Source organism: Mustela nivalis (genome assembly GCF_964662115.1).
Source record: "Mustela nivalis genome assembly, chromosome: 11".
Lineage (NCBI taxonomy): Eukaryota > Metazoa > Chordata > Mammalia > Carnivora > Mustelidae > Mustela > Mustela nivalis.
In genome coordinates this window covers 102,523,302-102,541,618 of record NC_139030.1, presented here as the reverse complement: position 1 = coordinate 102,541,618, position 18,317 = coordinate 102,523,302, and the positions used below count along the sequence as shown (strand labels likewise).

Below are 18,317 nucleotides of genomic sequence, written 5' to 3'. Positions count from 1 at the left end.
AAATAGGAAAATTATATTTTATCATTTGTGTTCATATTTCCAGACTATTTGTTTTTTTCTTTAAGATTATCTATTTTTGAGAGAGAGAGAGAGAGAGAAGCACAAGTGGCACTGGAAGAGGGAGAAGGACAAGCAGACTTCTGGATGAACACAGGACTCGACACGGGGCTAGATTCTAGGACCCCAGATCATGACCTGAGCTAGTCAGATGCTCAACCAACTGAGCCACCTAATGTCCAAGCTTATTTGTGACTATTTGATATGTGAAATGAAGTAAACAATGTGTGTGCTTAAACACATACATATGTAGACTCACAACAGTTAATAATACGAAGTGCTCAGCTTGTCAACACAAAATGAGTAATCTTTTATAATTTCTCAAAGAAAGAGTTTTATTCCTTCTCAATTTAGGACAGTTGCCCAGATGCACAATCTTCATAAAGAAGACAGTGCTCCAGGGAAGGAACATTTAGTGAAGGATTATATACATTGTTTGCATAAAAAATTACAAATCATTAGATAAAAGACATTCCAGAAAGAAACAGACTTTATCTTAAGTTTAGTAGATGGAGGGCTTCATGACCTTAATCTTACAGGAACCAGGGAAGGTGTTTTGGTTTTTGTTTATTTGTTTGTTAACTCTTTTCTTTATGTATAACTTCCTTTTTAGGTTATTTATAAACAAAGCAGATGGACAATATGTGCTCAGGGCAGAAGTAGACCCCATGCTTTGAGATTTTTGCAGACTCTGGTAGTTGTTAATGTATGCTTTCCCTGAGAACCCATGAGCGGGCTCAGAAATACTAAAAGTTGAAAATCACTAATACTGTGTCCTATAAAGCACCTTATAGTGCCTTGCCTCACCAACAGTTTGAGATTTAGAATACGGAACCATTTCCCACCCCCCAGCCCCGTCTTGAGCATACATTTGGCCAAAACTTACTGCTCCACAAGGGGCCACCACACCGGAGTCTGAACACTCTAAAGCAGCCGATCCCATTGGTTGCAAACACCAGGGACAACAAATGTGTAACAGGTAGTGACCTGCCCCATTTTTCCTGTCCCAGGTCATGGGCCCTGTTCCCCACTACCAATCAAAGGTGCATTGGATTTCGTTTCTAACAGCAAATCCCCATGAACCTAGAAATCCTCTGTATCCACAAAGAAAACTCGAGCTTGTGAGACAAGGAAGATTCCCTTCATTTAGGGCTCAAAGAACTATAAAAAGTCTCACCAGAAAGGTGAGCCTACAGAAACGGGAGCACAGTGGACTCAAAACTCTACCCAGTCCTTGGACGACGGCCTCCGGGCCGCTCCTGCGGCGGTGCTCACGCTACCACTGCCGCCCTCCGCCCGGAGTCCCCAGTGCATTCCCCCTTTCTCGGCTCTCCTCCAGCTCCGCGCCCGACTTCCGCTCGAACTTCCCGCGCAGGGAACCCACCAATCACAAACGTCCTTCCTGGGGCCACGCCCCCCGCCTCCGGCCCGGGGAGCCGAGTCCAATTTCTCGTACACCCCCGCCCGCCCTTACGCACGCTGCGCGCGGACGCCGGCCTCTGACGCCGTCGTCGCCCCGGCGCCGCGTCCCGCCCTGGCCGCTCCCGCGGACCGTTGGGCGGCCTGCCCAAGTCCCTCCTTCGGGACCTCCCCTCACCCCCGAACCGCTCTCGCGGCAGCGACCCATGTGGGAGTTCAGGCTCCTGCGGTCGCCGCCGCCGCTGCTGCTCCTCCTGCCGCAGCTCAGCCTCGGAATCGCCGCGTCCCGCTCGCAGGCCGACACCATGAACCTGGGCGGCGGCGGCGGCGGCGGCGCGCGGTGCTCCTCCTCGGCGGAGGGGCGCCGGCCGCAGTGCCTGCAGCTGGCCGCGGTGCCGGGGGCTGACCCGCAGCGCAGCAACGAGCTGCTCCTGCTGGCGGCGGAGACGGCGGGGGAGGGACCGGAACGGCGCGCCCTGTCTGGGGAGCGAGCGAAGGAGGAGCCGCAGCCAGCGCGCCAGCATCACGTTCTCTATTTCCCCGGGGATGTGCAGGTAACCTGGGGCCTGCCTGGACACCTGTTCCCTCCCCGTGTGCATATGCGAATTCCCTCAGTGTCTCCCTTGCACTGGTGCCGGGTTCCTCGCCTCCCCTGAACACACCCACACATGCGCTCCCAGCGTGGCTCTTGAGTTACTCCACGAAATCCAAACCCGCCCCTGCCACGCCCCTGACCCCCTGCTTTTGGAGCCCGGGAGGGCAGGTGTCCTTGGAGGGTTACGACCGACCTCGGAAGAGCCTTCTGTTCGTCCGGGCTTGGGCGGGGATGGGGGTGATTTTGAGACCGAACAAATGAGGCAGGCACATCCGTGTGTTCGTGCTCTAACTTGGTTTCTCCGAGGTGCGCGCGCGTGCATGTGTATTAGGAGACGGGATGGCTCTCGGATTAGCGCGCAGTGTTCCGAAAACGCTGGCAGTGACTTAAAAAAAAATTTTTTTTTTTTTTTTTTTTACAAGGATATGACACTTTCAGTAACCCTAGAAAAGGCAGAGGGGGTGGGTGGAAGAAAAGGGTCATTAATTGCTAAGCGTGTCAGTGTTTTGTGCTCACCTAAACTCTGTACTTTTGTACGTGATTTTATCTTTATTATTAATTTTATATCTTCAAATATTCGTGGATGTATTGCCCTGCAAAGCTGGGTCTTAATGTAGATCTTAATCCAGAACCCTGTTGCCTTATATGGTAGCCATTAGTTATATGTGGCTATTTAAATTAAATTAATAAATCCAATTCCTCAGTTGTACTAGCAGCATTTCAAGTGCTTAGGAGCACCTGAGGTCTGTGTGTGCCCTAATGGACAGCGCAGATACAGAGCATTTTCACAGAACATTTCCATCATCACGGAAAGTTGTTGAGTAGTGCTGGTGTGGACAAGGAAAGATCAAATGTGGCTAGATGTGTTTCTTCTACTGTGAAACAGTATTAGTTTATTGTTTTTGAAATTGTTGCTTGAAAATGATACAGTTACAAACTTTGTGCCATGTGTCCAAAGATGATTAAGATATATGTAGTTTTTTTCTCTTGTTCTTAGAATAACTAACTGGGTTGATGGCTGATAACAACTATGTAAAAACTAGTATTTGGATTTAAGAGAAGGTACTTACTCAGTTAATGCTGGGTTGCTCAGTGTGGGAAAACAGGATGATATTACTCATGGCCACTTGCAGAGATCTGAGGTACAGCTCGGGTGTGCATCTGTAATGATGATGATGGTGATGATAGTAATGGTAACTAACCTTTATTGAGCACCTACTAAATGTTTATAAAGTGTGACAACCCGAATACAATGCAGGTCTAAAAAGTCTAAATATACTTAGAGTCATATCTCCTTTTGTTTTGACATCATCCATTTCCTTATGTAGCCTGAGATTCCATTAGCTTTTTGGACAGTGATATAGTGTTTTATGCAGAGTATGAAGTGCTTTAAAAACCCAGGTCCTTTAAAGATAATGCATCAGAAGGCTTTGGCCAGATTGCCTAGGATTGAACCCTGATTCTGCACTTTTTAGCTATGAATTCTCCAGCCAATTGCGGCTACCTCAACTATAAAATAGGAATAATAATTTATAGAATATCAATGAGGACTAAATATGTGAACACCTGATGAGTGACAGTTCCTTCTCATCTTTCTGATCACCTTTTTTATTGGGCGACCCTAGTGCTCAGTTTGTGGACTTTTCTCTTCTGCCTTTACTCCCTTAGTGATCTCTTTGAGTCTTGTAGTTTTATATTCTTCCTGTACTCTGATGACCTTCAGCATTTGTGTATCTAGCCTATGTAGATTTCTGGAACCTTAGGCTTAACCTAAGGCATGCACAGTATTTCCTTTTGGATAATTAATAGATATCTCAAAACTAAAATCTCTGGATCCTTGCTTTTAAATCTGTTCTTCCTTCTGTCTTCCTCATCTCAGTTAATGGAAATTCTTTTTTAGTTGCTGAAGTTAGAAATCTTGAATTATCTGTTAGCAACCTCTCTTTCACACTCATACCTCCATCAACAAAGTTGCTTCCCCTTCTAGATCTTTCTGGAAGTGATCAGATGAGTCCGTTTAAAAGTAAGTCCAATCATGCTACACCGCTGCTCAAAACTCTGCAGTAGCTTCCCAAATCACTCAGAGTAAAATCCAGAGAATCTTGATGTTTTGAAGGGCTCTTCACTGTCGTCACCTTTTTCCACTCTGTTGCTTTTCTGACTGTCTCCATTTTCTGTTCTACTCTGCCCTAGCAGCAGTATTCATACTTTTCATGGTAGATACACTTTACCTCAGAAGCTTTGCACATACTGCTCCGAAAATCTTCCTGCAGATATCTATAGGATTCATTACCTCATCTGTTTGAGTCTGTTCAAAAGTTGCCTTCACAGTGAGGCCTTTTCTGACCACCCTATTTAGTAATCAGATGTATCCACAAGATCCCTATTAGATTTTCTCTTTTATTTTTACCCATTTCATTTACTGTATTATTCATTTTGGTTTTTGTCTGTCTTCCAGCACTACAGTATAAGCTTTATGTCTGTTTTTTTCACTAATATATCTATGTGAATAGATACATGCCACTGAATGGCATGTAGTAGGTGTTCAGTATGTAACTTGTTGAATGAATGAATGAATATATGTAAGTTGCTTTGAGCAGTGCTCAAAGTGCTTGATCAATCTTGGCTATTATATGAAATGCTTTGGGCTCAGATTTCCTCATCTGTATCTTCGTACTTGATTCTTATCATCTTCATGTTCATCCTTGTGGAATTTACTGTTAAATACAGCTCGTCTTATCAGTGTATCGAATCTTTTATAGAACCATTGTTCTGGTTATATCATATATAGAGTAAATAAGCATACTTTGTGTATCTTTATTCTTATTTGGAGAAATACTGAACAGAATTGGGCCAATAGAACTTTGTAAGGTACCATTAGAAAATTTACCTCATGTTAACACCAATTTATTATTTGGTATCAGATCTAGTTGTCTGTACTTTTAAATTTTAATTACCATTGCTTTCTTTTTTTTTTTTTTTTTAAGATTTTATTTATTTATTTGGCAGACAGAGATGACAAGTAGGCAGAGAGACAGGCAGAGAGAGAGTGGGGAAGCAGGCTTCCCGCTGAGCAGAGAGAGCCCGATGTGGGGCTTGGGGCTCGATCCCAGGACTCTGGGATCACGACCTGAGCCAAAGGCCGAGGCTTTAACCCACTGAGCCACCCAGGCGCCCCTTACCATTGCTTTCTTGATGTTCCTTTTGCAATCATTTTTTTCTTGTTATGTGTCCTTTTTTATTCTGTACTTATTAGGCTTTTTCATTTGAGTTAATAGGCAAGCTGAGAACATAGTAATTCATATTTCTTAAGGTACTTTGATTTTTTTAATCCATCAGTAATGATTTTGGAGGGGGGAGTCAGGATTTTTTTAAATAGGCGCTTTCCAATTTTCTTGAGTTATCTTGCTTTTAAAAGCCTCAGGATATAAAATTAGACTTATCTCTCTTTTTTAAAGTATAAGCTTACACTTTGATGAATTTTGACAGATGTTATAATTATGTAACCAATGCCACAGTCTTAAAACATCTCCATCACCCTAAAAGGGACCCTCATGCCCCACTTTTGTCTCTCTTCTCAGCCCCAGGCAACCAGTGACCTTTTTTTCACTATTGTTTTACCTTTTCCAGATTTTCATGAATTTGGAATCATAGTATGTGGTCTTGTGTCCGGCTTCTTTCCCTAGAATATAATGCTTTGAAATTCATTCTTACTCTTGCCTGTATCAATGGTATGTTCCTTTTTATTGCTAGGTAGTTTTCTATGTATGGATATACAATTTGTTTACTCATTTAGCACTTGGTGAACATTTGAGTCATTTTCCAGTTTTACCTTTAAAAATTTTTTGTTTTCCTAAAGGCTAGGATATATAGATGATTGTGCCCTAAGTGTATGTCCTGGACTCTTTTTTCTCCTGTGTCATGCCTTTACTACTCACACTACTGCCACACTCAAACACTCCTGAAACTTAATATGTGGGTTTTCCCCCATACCAGGTGATGCTCTGTGACTCCAGCTGGGTATCCTAGTACTTAATCTTACAGTATCTACCCGCGGTTATTGTCACAGTTCATAAGTTAAGGGCTCAGTCCCATAAGACTGTCCCCCATTTCAGATGCCATTTGCAAGTCCCAGGTTGTCACCTGTGCTGCTGCTGACTGGTTATAAATTGGGATGGCCATGATACCCTCCTTGGGTTTAGTTAATCTGCAAGAGTCACTCATAGAACTTAGGGAACGGTGTGCTTGCTGTTTTACTCACTATGAAAAGATGTGATAACGAATACAGATGAACACGTAGATGGAAGAGATACATACGGTATGTGGGAAGGGGTGTGGACCTTCCAAAGCTTGCTCTTCGCACACCACTCTCCTAGCACCTCTGTGTGTTCACCAACCTAGAAGTTAGTAGAACCCATACTTTGGGGATTTTTAATGGAGGCCTCATTGCATAGTCACTGCCAATCATTAACATCCATTTCCAGCCCCTCTTTGGGGAATGGAGAGTGGGACAGAAAGTTTCAAACTTCTAATCATGTCTTGGTCTCTCTGGTTGACCAGTTCCCATCCAGGAGCCCACCAAGAGTTATTTCATTAGAAGAAAGTTGTTCCTGTCACCCAGGAAATTCCAAGGGTTTTAGGAGCTCTCTGCCAGGAACAGGAGCAGATAAAAATATATGTATTCTATTATTTCACACTTGATCTTGTGCCCTGGGGCTTTCTGTGCTCATATCAGGCAGCCTTCTTAGGCTGGATCCTGTTTTAGTCCTTCTAGCTTGCCTACTTGGGATGTCTACTTTATGCTCAGCAGAGGCTCCCCCTCCCTCCTTTTTTCGATGGAAGTACAGCTCATATCCAATATAGTTATCCTTGCTCTGCTATAAGACTATAACGCCTAGCTTGAAACTTAATCACAAATGTTTCCAAACCGTTGGAGACACATGCACATCAAGTTTTGCTAAGAATCTTTTATACCCTTACTTTAGAAGCAGTATGGGGTGGGCCTGTAAGTTTTTGCAGGTCAGTAAGCATCTTCCTGTGAAATGAGCACCTTAAGCTCTCCAAGAGATTCTTTTGCCACTTGCTTCACTGGTGATGAGAAGCATCATACTCCCCCCCCCCACCCCCCCCCTGCCAAGCATTTCGCACACTACATTACATTCCCAACTGGGATGAAAATTCTCAAATGGAAATACTCTCTTTCTATCGCCTTACCCTCTTCTCTAGAGTGGCCCTGGGTAATAGCCAGAGTTCCAGAAACAGTTTTGGCCAGCTGTTAGCGAGTCCTAGGGGATGTCCTGTGTTTCTTATTAGAATATGGGAGTATTTATCCACTGTTTTGGGATCTGGGTTTTGATCTGGCATCAGTGACTATTTTTATATTTCAGTGCACACAGTTCCTTAGTATAAATTAAACATTTTTCCATTCTGATCATGTAACCTGGAACTAATCAAAGAAAAGATCAAGTTTTTAGATTACCTCCTATGTGGTAGAGGCTAAGCTGAGAATTGTAGACTCTTGAGTTCATTTTGGCTCATTAACTAAATAACTATAATAGAAATATAAATAACTATAATAGAAATACTATTTAGTTTCTAGCACCTCAGTTTCCTTAGCTATACGAAGGATTTAGATGAGCGCTTTGAGATCTAAGTTCCTGTTTTAATTTTATATCACAAATATGAATGTGCAAAGGGCAGTAGCAGAATCCATAAAAAGTTAAATGATAGCCTTCTGGGAGTAAGTATTTTTTAAATATATATGACAAACTGTTAATATTAATGAGATTATGAACTGTTAAGAAGGACTTGAACATCCAACTGGGAAAATTTTAAAGGACATGAACAGAGGTTTAACAAAAGAAAAAAAAAGAAAATTGTCAATAAACAACCAGCTTAGGAATCAAAACATGCAAATTAAATCAAAAGTAAAGTATTTTATCACAGTAGTGAAGGTTTTTAAAAAATTAATGCTAATAGCTAGTGTGGGTAATGTGGGTAATACTTTTTATAAAAGTATAAATTCTTTTATACTTCCAGTGAGAATGGAAATTGAAATTAATCTTTTTGATGGGAAGTCTAAAAATTATGCATATCTGTATTTATTGATTTGGAACCAAGCCTGTAATATATTACTAGGGAGAAGTAAGAATGCTGTCTTAAATACATATTTACAAATGTGTATGTATACTGAAGAAAACTGGAATGCTAGACTCATTTTAATAATGATTATTTCTAATTGGTGGTTCTATGGATGGCTTTTCTGTCTTCCTTATACCTTTGTATATAAACTAAATTTCTGTAGTTAGTATTACTTTCATTAGTTTTAAGATTTTTAATAGAAAAATATGTGTATTATTAACAATCAAGTTTATTTAAGGTTATACGTTGAAAAGTATAACCTTTTCATTCCGGTCTCTCCGGTCTCCCATTTCTCTTTCCCAACGCTACCGCTGTTGCTGATTTATGTGTTCTTCCACAGACATTCTGTGCTGATGCACACTTTTTTTTTTTTTTTAAGATTTATTTCTTTATTTGAGAGAGTGAGAGTGCACGCGCAAGCTTGCATGTACACGCATGCGCACTCAGGGGACGTAGTACAGAAAAGGTGGAGTCTGACTTGGAGCTGATCTCAGGACCTGAAATCGTGACCTGAGCGGAATCAAGACACGGACCCTCAACTGATTGATCCACCTCGGTGCCCTGCAAACTTTTTTTTTCTTTTTTTTTAAAAAACACATAGCTTACAAGGGTTTTTTTAGCCCTTATTTTATAATGCATATGAGTACTCATAGACTTGATTCATTCTTCTGAAACAGAAATAACCTTATACACGCTTATTTATTTATGCATATATGCAAGTATATCACTGAGATAAATTCCTAGAAGTGGAATCACTAGGTCAAAAGAGAAGTACATGTAAAATTGTTCAACAGAGATAGTATATGGCTGTTAGAAATAAAGGAAAATCACAACTCTGTTTCTCTTTCTCTCATACCCTATATCCAGTCAATCAGCAAATGCTGTTGACTCTACTTTCAAAATATAATCAGAGTCTGACCACTTCTTACCACTTGAATTTCTACTACCACTCTTGTTCAAGCCACCTTTTCTCGTCAGGATTATACTTCAGGAACCTTCTACTGGTCTTCTGTTTCAGCTCCTGACCCTTCAACATAGAAGCAAGAGTAATCTTTCAAACCAAATTACATCAGCCCTGTGCTCTGAGCAAAGGCCAAAGTCCTCACACCTCCCCCTCTCCCCAACAATCTCTCTGGCCTTGGCGATTATTATTATTATTTATTTTTAAGATTTTCTTTATTTGACATACAGAGAGAGAAAGAGTGCACAGGCCAAGCAATGGGGGCAGGCAGAGGGAGTGGGAAAAACAAGCTCCCCGCTGAGCAGAGAGCCTGATGCCCAGGCTCCATGACCTGAGCTGCAGGGATGCCTAACAGACTGAGCCACCCGGGTGCCCCCACTTTCTTTTTGTTCCTACTACAGGAGCTACTCCAGTCTCACTGCTGTATCTTGGCTGTCCCAGACATGCTTCTGCTTCAGGGCCTTATGGTTCCTTATGCCTGAAATAGCATGACTGACCTGCTTGGTTCCTTCAGGTACTTCTCAACTATGGTATTATTGGAGACCACCCTGGGTTTCATATAATCTTGTCCTTTCTAAAACCTTGTATCTCTTTTGCCCTGCTTAAAAAAAAAAAATTATACTCCATTGCATTCATTTATTTACTTTTATTTTATTTTTTTTCAGTGTTCCAAGATTCATTGTTTATGCACCACATCTGTTGCTCCATGCAATACGGGCCCTCCTTAATACCCACCACCAGGCTCACACTTCCCCTACCACAAAACCCTCAGTTTGTTTCTCAGAGTCCACAGTCTCTCATGGTTTTTCTCCCCCTCTGATTTCCCCTAACTCACTTCTCCTCCATCTCCCCATGTCCTCGAGGTTATTCCAGGTTATTCCTTATGCTCCACAAGTAAGTGAAACCATATGATAATTGACTCTCTGACTTATTTCACTCAGCATAACCTCCTCCAGTCCCATCCATGTTGATACAAAAGTTGAGTATTCATCCTTTCTGATGGAAGCATAATACTCCATTGTATATATGGACCACATCTTCCTTATCTATTTGTCTATTGAAGAGCATCTTGGCTCTTTCCACAGTTTGGTGACTGTGGCCATTGCTGCTAATGAAAATTGGGGTACAGATGGCCCTTCCTTTCACTACATCTGTATCTTTGGGGTAAATACCCAGTAGTGCAATTGCAGGGTCATAGGGTAGCTCTATTTTTAATTTCTTAAGGAATCTCCACACTGTTTTCCAAAGTGGCTGCACCAACTTGCATTCCCACCAACAGTGTAAGAAGGTTCCCCTTTCTCTACATCTTCTCCAACACGTGTTGTTTACTGTCTTGTTAATTTTGGCTATTCTAACTGGTGTGAGGTGGTATCTCAATTTTTTTTTTTTAAAGATTTTATTTATTTGACAGAGAGATCACAAGTAGGCAGAGAGGCAGGTTGAGGGGTGGGGGGTGGGTAAGCAGGCTCCCGGCTGAGCAGAGAGCCCGATGCAGGCCTCGATCCCAGAACCCTGAGACCATGACCTGACTGAAGGCAGAGGCTTAACCCACTGAGCCACCCAGGTGCCCTCGATGTGGTTTTGATTTGAATCTCCCTGATTGCTAATGATGATGAACATTTTTTCATGTGTCGGTTAGCCATTTGTATGTCTTTTTTGGAGAAGTGTCTGTTCATTGTCTTCTGCCCATTTTTTGACGTGATTATATCTTGTGTGTATTGAGTCTGAGGAGTTCTTTATAGATCTTGGATATCAGCCCTTTGTCTGTAGTGTTATTTGCCAATATCTGCTCCCATTCCGTGGGTTGCTTCCTCGTTGACTGTTTCCTTTGCTATGCAGAAGCTTTTGGTCTTGATGAAGTCCCAAAAGTTCATTTTCTCTTTTGTTTCCTTTGCCTTTGGAGACATGTCTTGAAAGAAGTTGCTGTGGCTGATGTGGAAGAGGTTACTGCCTATGTTCTCCTCTAGGACTTTGATTGATTCATGCCTCATGTTGAGGTCTTTTATCCATTTCAAGTTTATCTTTGTGTATGGTGTAAGAGAATGGGTCGAGTTTCATTCTCCTAGTTGTCCAGTTTTCCCAGCACCACTTATTGAAGAGACTGTCTTTTTTCCACTGTATATTTTTTCCTGCTTTGTTGAAGATTAATTGACCATAGAGTTGAGGGTCCGTATCTGGGCTCTCTACTCTGTTCTACTGGCTGTCTTGGTGATCACAGCTTTGTAGTAAAGCTTGAAATCAGGCAATGTGATGCCCCCAGTTTTGTTTTTCTTTTTCAACATTTCCTTAGCAATTCGGGGTCTCATCTGGTTCTATACAAATTTTAGGATTGTTTGTTCCAGCTCTTAGAAAAATGCCGGTGGAATTTTGACAGGGGTGGCATTGAAAGTATAGATTGCTCTAGGCAATATAGACATTTTAACAAACTCTCTCTTAGCAGATGACATGATACTTTATATGGAAAACCCAAAAGACTCCACCCCCAAATTACTGGAACTCATATAGCAATTCAGTAATGTGGCAGAATATAAAATCAGTGTATAGAAATCAGTTGCTTTCTTTTACACTAACTGTGAAAATATAGAAAGGGAAATTAGAGAATCAATTCCATTTACTATAGCACCAAGAACCATAAGATACCCGGTAATAAACCTAACCAAACAGGTAAAAGATCTGTACTCAAGGAACTACAGAACATTCGTGAAAGAAATTGAAGAAGACACAAAAAGATGGAAAAGCATTCCATGCTCATGGATTGAAGAATAAGCATTGTTAAAATGTCTCCATTGCATTAGCCACCATCTTAATATTTTATGCTGCCTGTTAGCGACTTGTGGCTATCGATCACTTGAAATGTTAGTCTAATCAAGGAGTTCAGTTTTTAATTATATTTAACTTTAAATTTAAGTCTAAAAACTGGTAGTTCAGTTCCTAAAAAACTTTTAAGTATATTTGAACAACTTGAATATGTGAATCTACTTTTTCAGCTGTAAATTTTATGAAATCTAAATTCAGATCCAGTAGTTCCAATGAAAATTTACCATTCAAATTGAGATGTCCTTTAAGTGTAAATACACAGAGGATTTCAAAGACTTAGAAAAAGAAATATGATAATCTCTCATTGGTTTCTTTACATTGGTTACATGTTTAAATTATAATATTTTGATATATTGGGCTCAATAACATTATTCAAAGTAGTTTCACCTGTTAACTTCTTACTTTGTAAAATGTAGCTACTAGAAAATTTTATGTGGACCATGTTATATTTCTGTTGGACAGAGTTGCTCTGTTTACTTTGTATCTCTGTACTAGAATGTAAGCTAGAATGTTTACTTTGTATCTCTGTACTAGAATGTAAGCTAGAATGTTTACTTTGTATCTCTGTACTAGAATGTAAGCTAGAATGTTTACTTTGTATCTCTGTACTAGAATGTAAGCTCTGCGGGGGCAGGGATGTAGTCTGTTCTGATCCATACCCAATCAGTAGGTATCCAGTAAATCTCATAGAATAAATTTGAAAGATTTTCCCCCTTTTAAAAATAGCTGCTGTGAATATAAATAGAAAGGAAAAAAATTTATATGCATTTCCTAGAACCTATACAAAAAGTTACTAATATATATAGAATGCTCCTAAATAAACAAGATCCAAATAAAAAAGGTCCAAAGTTATGAACAGACACAAATAGAAACCCAGGTGGCTAATAAATATATAAACAAATTACAATGTAATTCAAATCTTCAGTAAGTCCAAATTAGAATAAGCTATCCTTTGCATAAGAAATTGAATGAAGAGCTAAGAATTATACGTAACCTCTCTGGAAGACAGCATTGTAGTCTGTATAACTAATCTTAAATTATGAGTATTCTTTGACCCAGTTTTTCCATTTCCAGGAATTTATTTTTATTTATTTATTTTTAAAAGATGTCATTTATTTACAGAGAGATAGCTGGGGAAGAGCCAGAGGGAGAGAATCTCAGGCAGGCTGCCCACCCACCATAGAGCCCATGCACGGCTTGATCTCATGACCCTGAGATGATTACTGGCACCCAACTTAACTGACTGAGCCACCCAGGTGCCCCATATCCAATAATTTATTTTTATTGATGTAATCATAGATGTATAAAAAGATTTTTCTAGAATGTTCATTGCAGTTTTGCACACTTTTGACCCTTGAACAATTTAGGGTTTGGGGACACTAACTCCCACACAGATGAAAATCTACATGTAACTTTGATTCCCCCAAATCTTAACCACCTGATGGCCTGTTGTTTACTGTAAGCCTTTCTGATAATGTAAACAGTCAATTAACATATCTTTTGTATGTTCTATGCATCATATGCTTTATTCTTAAAGTAACATTTTTCTTAAAATACTATTATACAGGCACCTGGCTGGCTTAGTTTGGTGGAGCATGGGACTCTTGATCTCAGGGTTGTGGGTTCAAACTCCACCCCGGGTGCAAAGATTGTTTAAAAATAAAATCTTAAAAAAATGTTATTAAGAAAATCACAAGAGAAAATACATTTACAGTATGATTACTTATAGGAAAGAACTCACTTGTAAGTGATTTGCACAGTTCAAAGCCATGTTCTTCATGGCATTTTAAAGTTCTGGATTGGTCGAAACTCTGTTTAATAAACCAGGGTTCTGGGATCAAGCCCCACGTCAGGCTTCCTGCTCATTGGGGAGCCTGCTTCTCTCCCCCTCTGCTCTTACATTCTCTCTCTCTCCTTCTCAAAAAAAACAAAAAAAAACAAAAAAAAAAACCCAATTTTTATTTTCAGTTAATGTGTTAAGAATAGGAGATTTTATGTATACTAAATAAAATTTATTTTAAAATGTAATCCTTTTAAAGTAAGTTTTATTTTTAAATTTCTACTGTTTAGCTGTATCTTATAACCTGTCTTTTATTGTTGGAAGTAGTTTATTTCTTTTGACAGGTTATAAGGATTTTAGGTTTAAACTAAGAAATTATTTGTTTAGAGTCTTATTATCAGAAAGTAATGATGGATTTATAGTTTCCATTTCTAGTACATTAACCATTAGTCCTATAACATCCCAATTTCCTCTGCAATAAAAATAGGAAACTATACTGTGGAAATAATTTTATATAAATGTGTATTTAATGCTTGTTTCATCTTTCTTACCTTTCAGAATTACCATGAAATTATGACCCGTCATCCTGAGAATTATCAGTGGGAAAACTGGAGTCTAGAAAATGTTGCCACCATTTTAGCCCACCGGTTCCCTAATAGTTATATTTGGGTGATAAAGTGTTCCCGAATGCATTTGCACAAATTCAGCTGCTATGACAATTTTGTGAAAAGTAATATGTTTGGTGCTCCAGAACACAATACTGACTTTGGAGCTTTTAAGCACCTTTATATGTTATTAGTTAATGCTTTTAATTTAAGTCAGAACAATTTGTTATCAAGGAAGAATGTGAAAGATTTGAATAAGGACTCCAGAGCATCTAACTGCAGATCCAGTTCTTCTCACACTACTAATGGTTGCCAGGGAGAAAAAGAGAGGACCTGTGAGAAATCTGATGAGTCCACCGTGAGTTTTTACCCACCATCACTAAATGGTGCTTCTTTTACTTTGATTGGATTCAGTAAAGGTTGTGTTGTTTTGAATCAATTGCTTTTTGAATTAAAAGAAGCCAAGAAAGACAAGAACATAGATGCTTTTATCAAAAGCATAAGAACAATGTACTGGCTGGATGGCGGTCATTCTGGAGGAAGCAATACTTGGGTTACTTATCCAGAAGTCTTGAAAGAATTTGCACAAACAGGGATTATTGTTCATACCCATGTAACACCTTACCAAGTATGTGATCCAATGAGATCTTGGATTGGAAAGGAGCACAAGAAATTTGTTCAGATTCTTGGAGATTTTGGTATGCAGGTGACTAGCCAAATTCATTTTGCAAAGGAAGCTCCTTCCATAGAGAATCACTTCAGGGTTCACGAAGTATTTTGAGACTGCAAGAATATTAATGTACGTGTTCAGTGGAAGAGCAAAAGCACTTTGAGGGTTATAAATTCAGATAATGAGATATAATTCATAGATGCACTGTCAGTTTTTTGGGGTGGGGGTGGGGGGAGGAAGCACACATTCCTAAAATGAGTGTAATGTGCAATAGTATTCCTTGCTTGTGAATGTGAACAGTTTTTACTTCAGAATGGGTTAGAATTAGTTCATTTGCAAAGTAAAAGATGGTTTGTGATGATCAAGGAGGATCATCCTAAAGAATGAAAATTACGATATAGTCCTTAGAAAAGGTAATGAAAATTGTTATTGTGGGAAGTAGTTTATTTTCTGAGTACTGTTTGGAACTAATTTTGGTGACACTAACAGTAATTAGTTATTTGGCACTCAAAACTCCATTACTTGTCAAATAAAGCAAAGGCACACTGATGTTTTCCATAATTGTAGAATTAACTGTACCCCTGCCTCTTCTGTTTTATAAACTCCTAGTCATTCTTTAATGTGCCACCAAGTTTTTTTCTTAGGAGTCAAAATATATTTGTTTCCAAATTTCCAAGAACATGCAGTAGTGTATAGTTGGTTTTTAAAATCATTACACTTGAGGACTATGGCTTAATTTTTGACAACTTTTTGGTTTTTGACTCTTGGCCAAAAACCAGTTCTTTTGAAAAATTGTTTTAAATTGAATGTAATTAGGTATATTGGGTAAAAATACCCTACAGATTTTTATCATATTGGACTTTTGAAAGAGATCAGCTTAGGTGAAATAAATGTGTAACACTTTATTTGTTACTGCTCTATTGAAAAGGAGACAGATTCTATAGATCTAAGTCAGTGTTTCTCCAGAAGCATGATTTTATCTGCCAAAAGAAAGCAGCTCTCTTTGGCCAAAATGCAAAATTATATTGCTATAAGAAAAGTTACAGGGAAAGTTTGAAGACACAAATGATTTAATTTTGGCTCAAAAACTGAATTTGCTTAACACTGCTACATAATTTGGGTGAGGTTTCCTTCTGCTTGTTTTTCTTGACCTAGATAAATATATTTTGAGAAACCAAGATCTAATGAATGTCAACCAACATTGATAGCTGTGTGATTACAATAAAAGGTGAACCCTTTATTAATAATAATTAGCTTTTGCAGGTCATGAAATAATTAAGCAGGGAAGTAACATTGCTGCTTTCAGACTGAAAAAAAAAAAAGACACTGAAGCTTAATATCTTAATAACCCAGAGGACCTAAATTTATAAAATATAGAATTAAAATGTTAATCTCTTGGTTTCTTCCCAGAATTATATTTTAATGACTCTATAATACATTCCAAATATTCAGACTTATAAGAATTCTTACTCACCAAATGCTTAAAAATAACAACCCTTTATTCTATAAAGTACAGAATAGATCTCTCAATTTTTTTAAGGACAAGTTAGTTTATATTGCTTCATTTTCTTTAAATACCTGTTTCTTTTGAGACCAAAAATTCCCAACAAGGAGACAAATCCTGATGCTAGCATTTTATTACCTAAACCTAAAGTACCATGCCTGGTTGGCTTCTTTCAGTGTTTAATAATCCTTGGTTAAATTCACGTGAATCTAATGTTAAATAGCTAAGGTAGCGAATGCACTAATGGGGGTAGGGCAGGAAAGGCACTTATTTTTATAGGATTAACTAAAATGGGAGAAGTAGAACTCTTCTTTTTGCAGAAGAGTTCACTGAAAAAATCTGAGGTATTTAAAAATCTGTGCTCTTTAGCTATCTTGTCATGTGACTGCTTACTTACATTTGTCTGTTCAATGGATATGAAGAATAACTCACTGGACACCTGGAACCGCCACTGCGGCAAAGTGAGAGTGTTGAAAGTATAAGTCTTTTCTTGAATGAAAATATATTCCAGTTGATCCATCTTCAAATAGTTTAAGACTTCAAATTTGTCTTCTCTACATTTGTTTAAAACTATTGTAAATGTTAGTGTATCCTTTTGGACTGTGCCTTTGTGTTTGTGTCAAGAGAGTCAACTGAGAAGTCCTACAGATAATGTGAAAGTTGTTACCGCCACAGCATGAATGTACAATTGTATTAAATTTAATCCGAGAAGTCTGTTTGGATGTGCTTTATGTTACCAGATTTGTTAAAACTTCAGATTGTTACTTGGAAGGAAGCTATTTCTTTCCACTTTGCCAGTTTAGGTTTGTGTATGTTTTCATTAACCCTCCATGTTTTTTCATATGAGCAACTTTGAACCTTTCCTTGTAAAAATACATTTCTTCTCACCTTTAAATTGTCCCACAAAAATTCACTTTATTTCCATTTCTTCTTTTAAATTTCTTGGGAGAAAAAAAAATTGCTCAAAAATAAGGTTTTTCCTTTTATGTGCTAATCATTTCAGGTATCTGTATTCCTTTTGCTGTCATTAAGAGACTTAGTTAGAATATGGTGTGGTCTGTTTTTCATTTCATTCATCTAATATCTAAGCACCTACCAAAGGTAAGAAAGATCTAGACACAGACAAAACAGTCCCAAGCATTTGAGTATAGAAATATATAATAGACTTAGGCTTAAAAGTGAAAATATGAAACAAAAGATAGTATTCTTAAAAGAACTATTCTGTTAGACTTCATTAAAGACTTTTAAGAGAAACATGTTTTAGAGGATAAGATATATATAGATAAATAGACCTTATCTGTAAATTCAGGTTGGTCTTTTCAAAGGCAGAGACCCAGCAGCTCTTAGTGGTAGAGATGTGCGGTCACTTAAGGATGGTCATTTTAGTATCCCATTTAATGGAATTTAAAAAAAAAAGAATACAACTTAGGTGTATTTAAAACACCCAAATAGTCATGGACTACATGCTTGAAATAAGACTTTAAGGTGGTCTGAGGGATATGTGGGTGACTGCCAATCTACGTTAGTTCCTCCTCACTGCATTTTAGCACTGGAGGAAGGAGTCACAGCAGCATAGTTCCAACTCCATCCAGACCTGCATTCCAGCTTTCTGCAGGTTCCTTTTTTTTTTTTGTCAACTTCTTAGATGTCTGTTGGCAACTTTAGATAGGTGAGAGAAAAGCCTCCCTACTAAGGTTCTTTCCAAATGTTCACATAGCTGCTGTTCAAGAGGATGGAAAGATACAAAATAAGCCTTGTTGACTTTATT

The 18,317-nt window shown here is 38.8% G+C and overlaps 1 protein-coding gene and 1 long non-coding RNA gene across 2 annotated transcripts; one reads left to right on the top strand and one right to left on the bottom strand.

Annotated features, from left to right (window-relative positions):
* The first annotated feature begins 1,537 nt into the window (after window positions 1-1,537).
* Window positions 1,538-17,263, top strand: LOC309843430 (mitochondrial protein C2orf69). Its single transcript, XM_082688960.1, has 2 exons — window positions 1,538-2,030; window positions 14,329-17,263. Exons 1-2 carry the CDS (start codon window positions 1,683-1,685, stop codon window positions 15,154-15,156), a joined length of 1,176 nt encoding a protein of 391 aa, XP_082545086.1. The 5' UTR covers window positions 1,538-1,682; the 3' UTR covers window positions 15,157-17,263.
* LOC309843436 lies at window positions 2,040-10,519 on the bottom strand. The gene is made up of 3 exons (XR_014300143.1): window positions 9,132-10,519; window positions 3,142-3,232; window positions 2,040-2,456 (listed from the first exon to the last, which is right to left on the bottom strand). It is a non-coding gene; the product is annotated as an uncharacterized lncRNA (long non-coding RNA).
* Window positions 17,264-18,317: the final 1,054 nt, after the last annotated feature.

Coding starts and splice junctions, on each gene's coding strand:
- LOC309843430 (XM_082688960.1), top strand. CDS start 1,683: ATGTGGGAGTTCAGGCTCCTGCGGTCGCCGCCGCCGCTGCTGCTCCTC. Junction 2,031..14,328: donor ATTTCCCCGGGGATGTGCAG/GTAACCTGGGGC, acceptor CTTACCTTTCAG/AATTACCATGAAATTATGAC.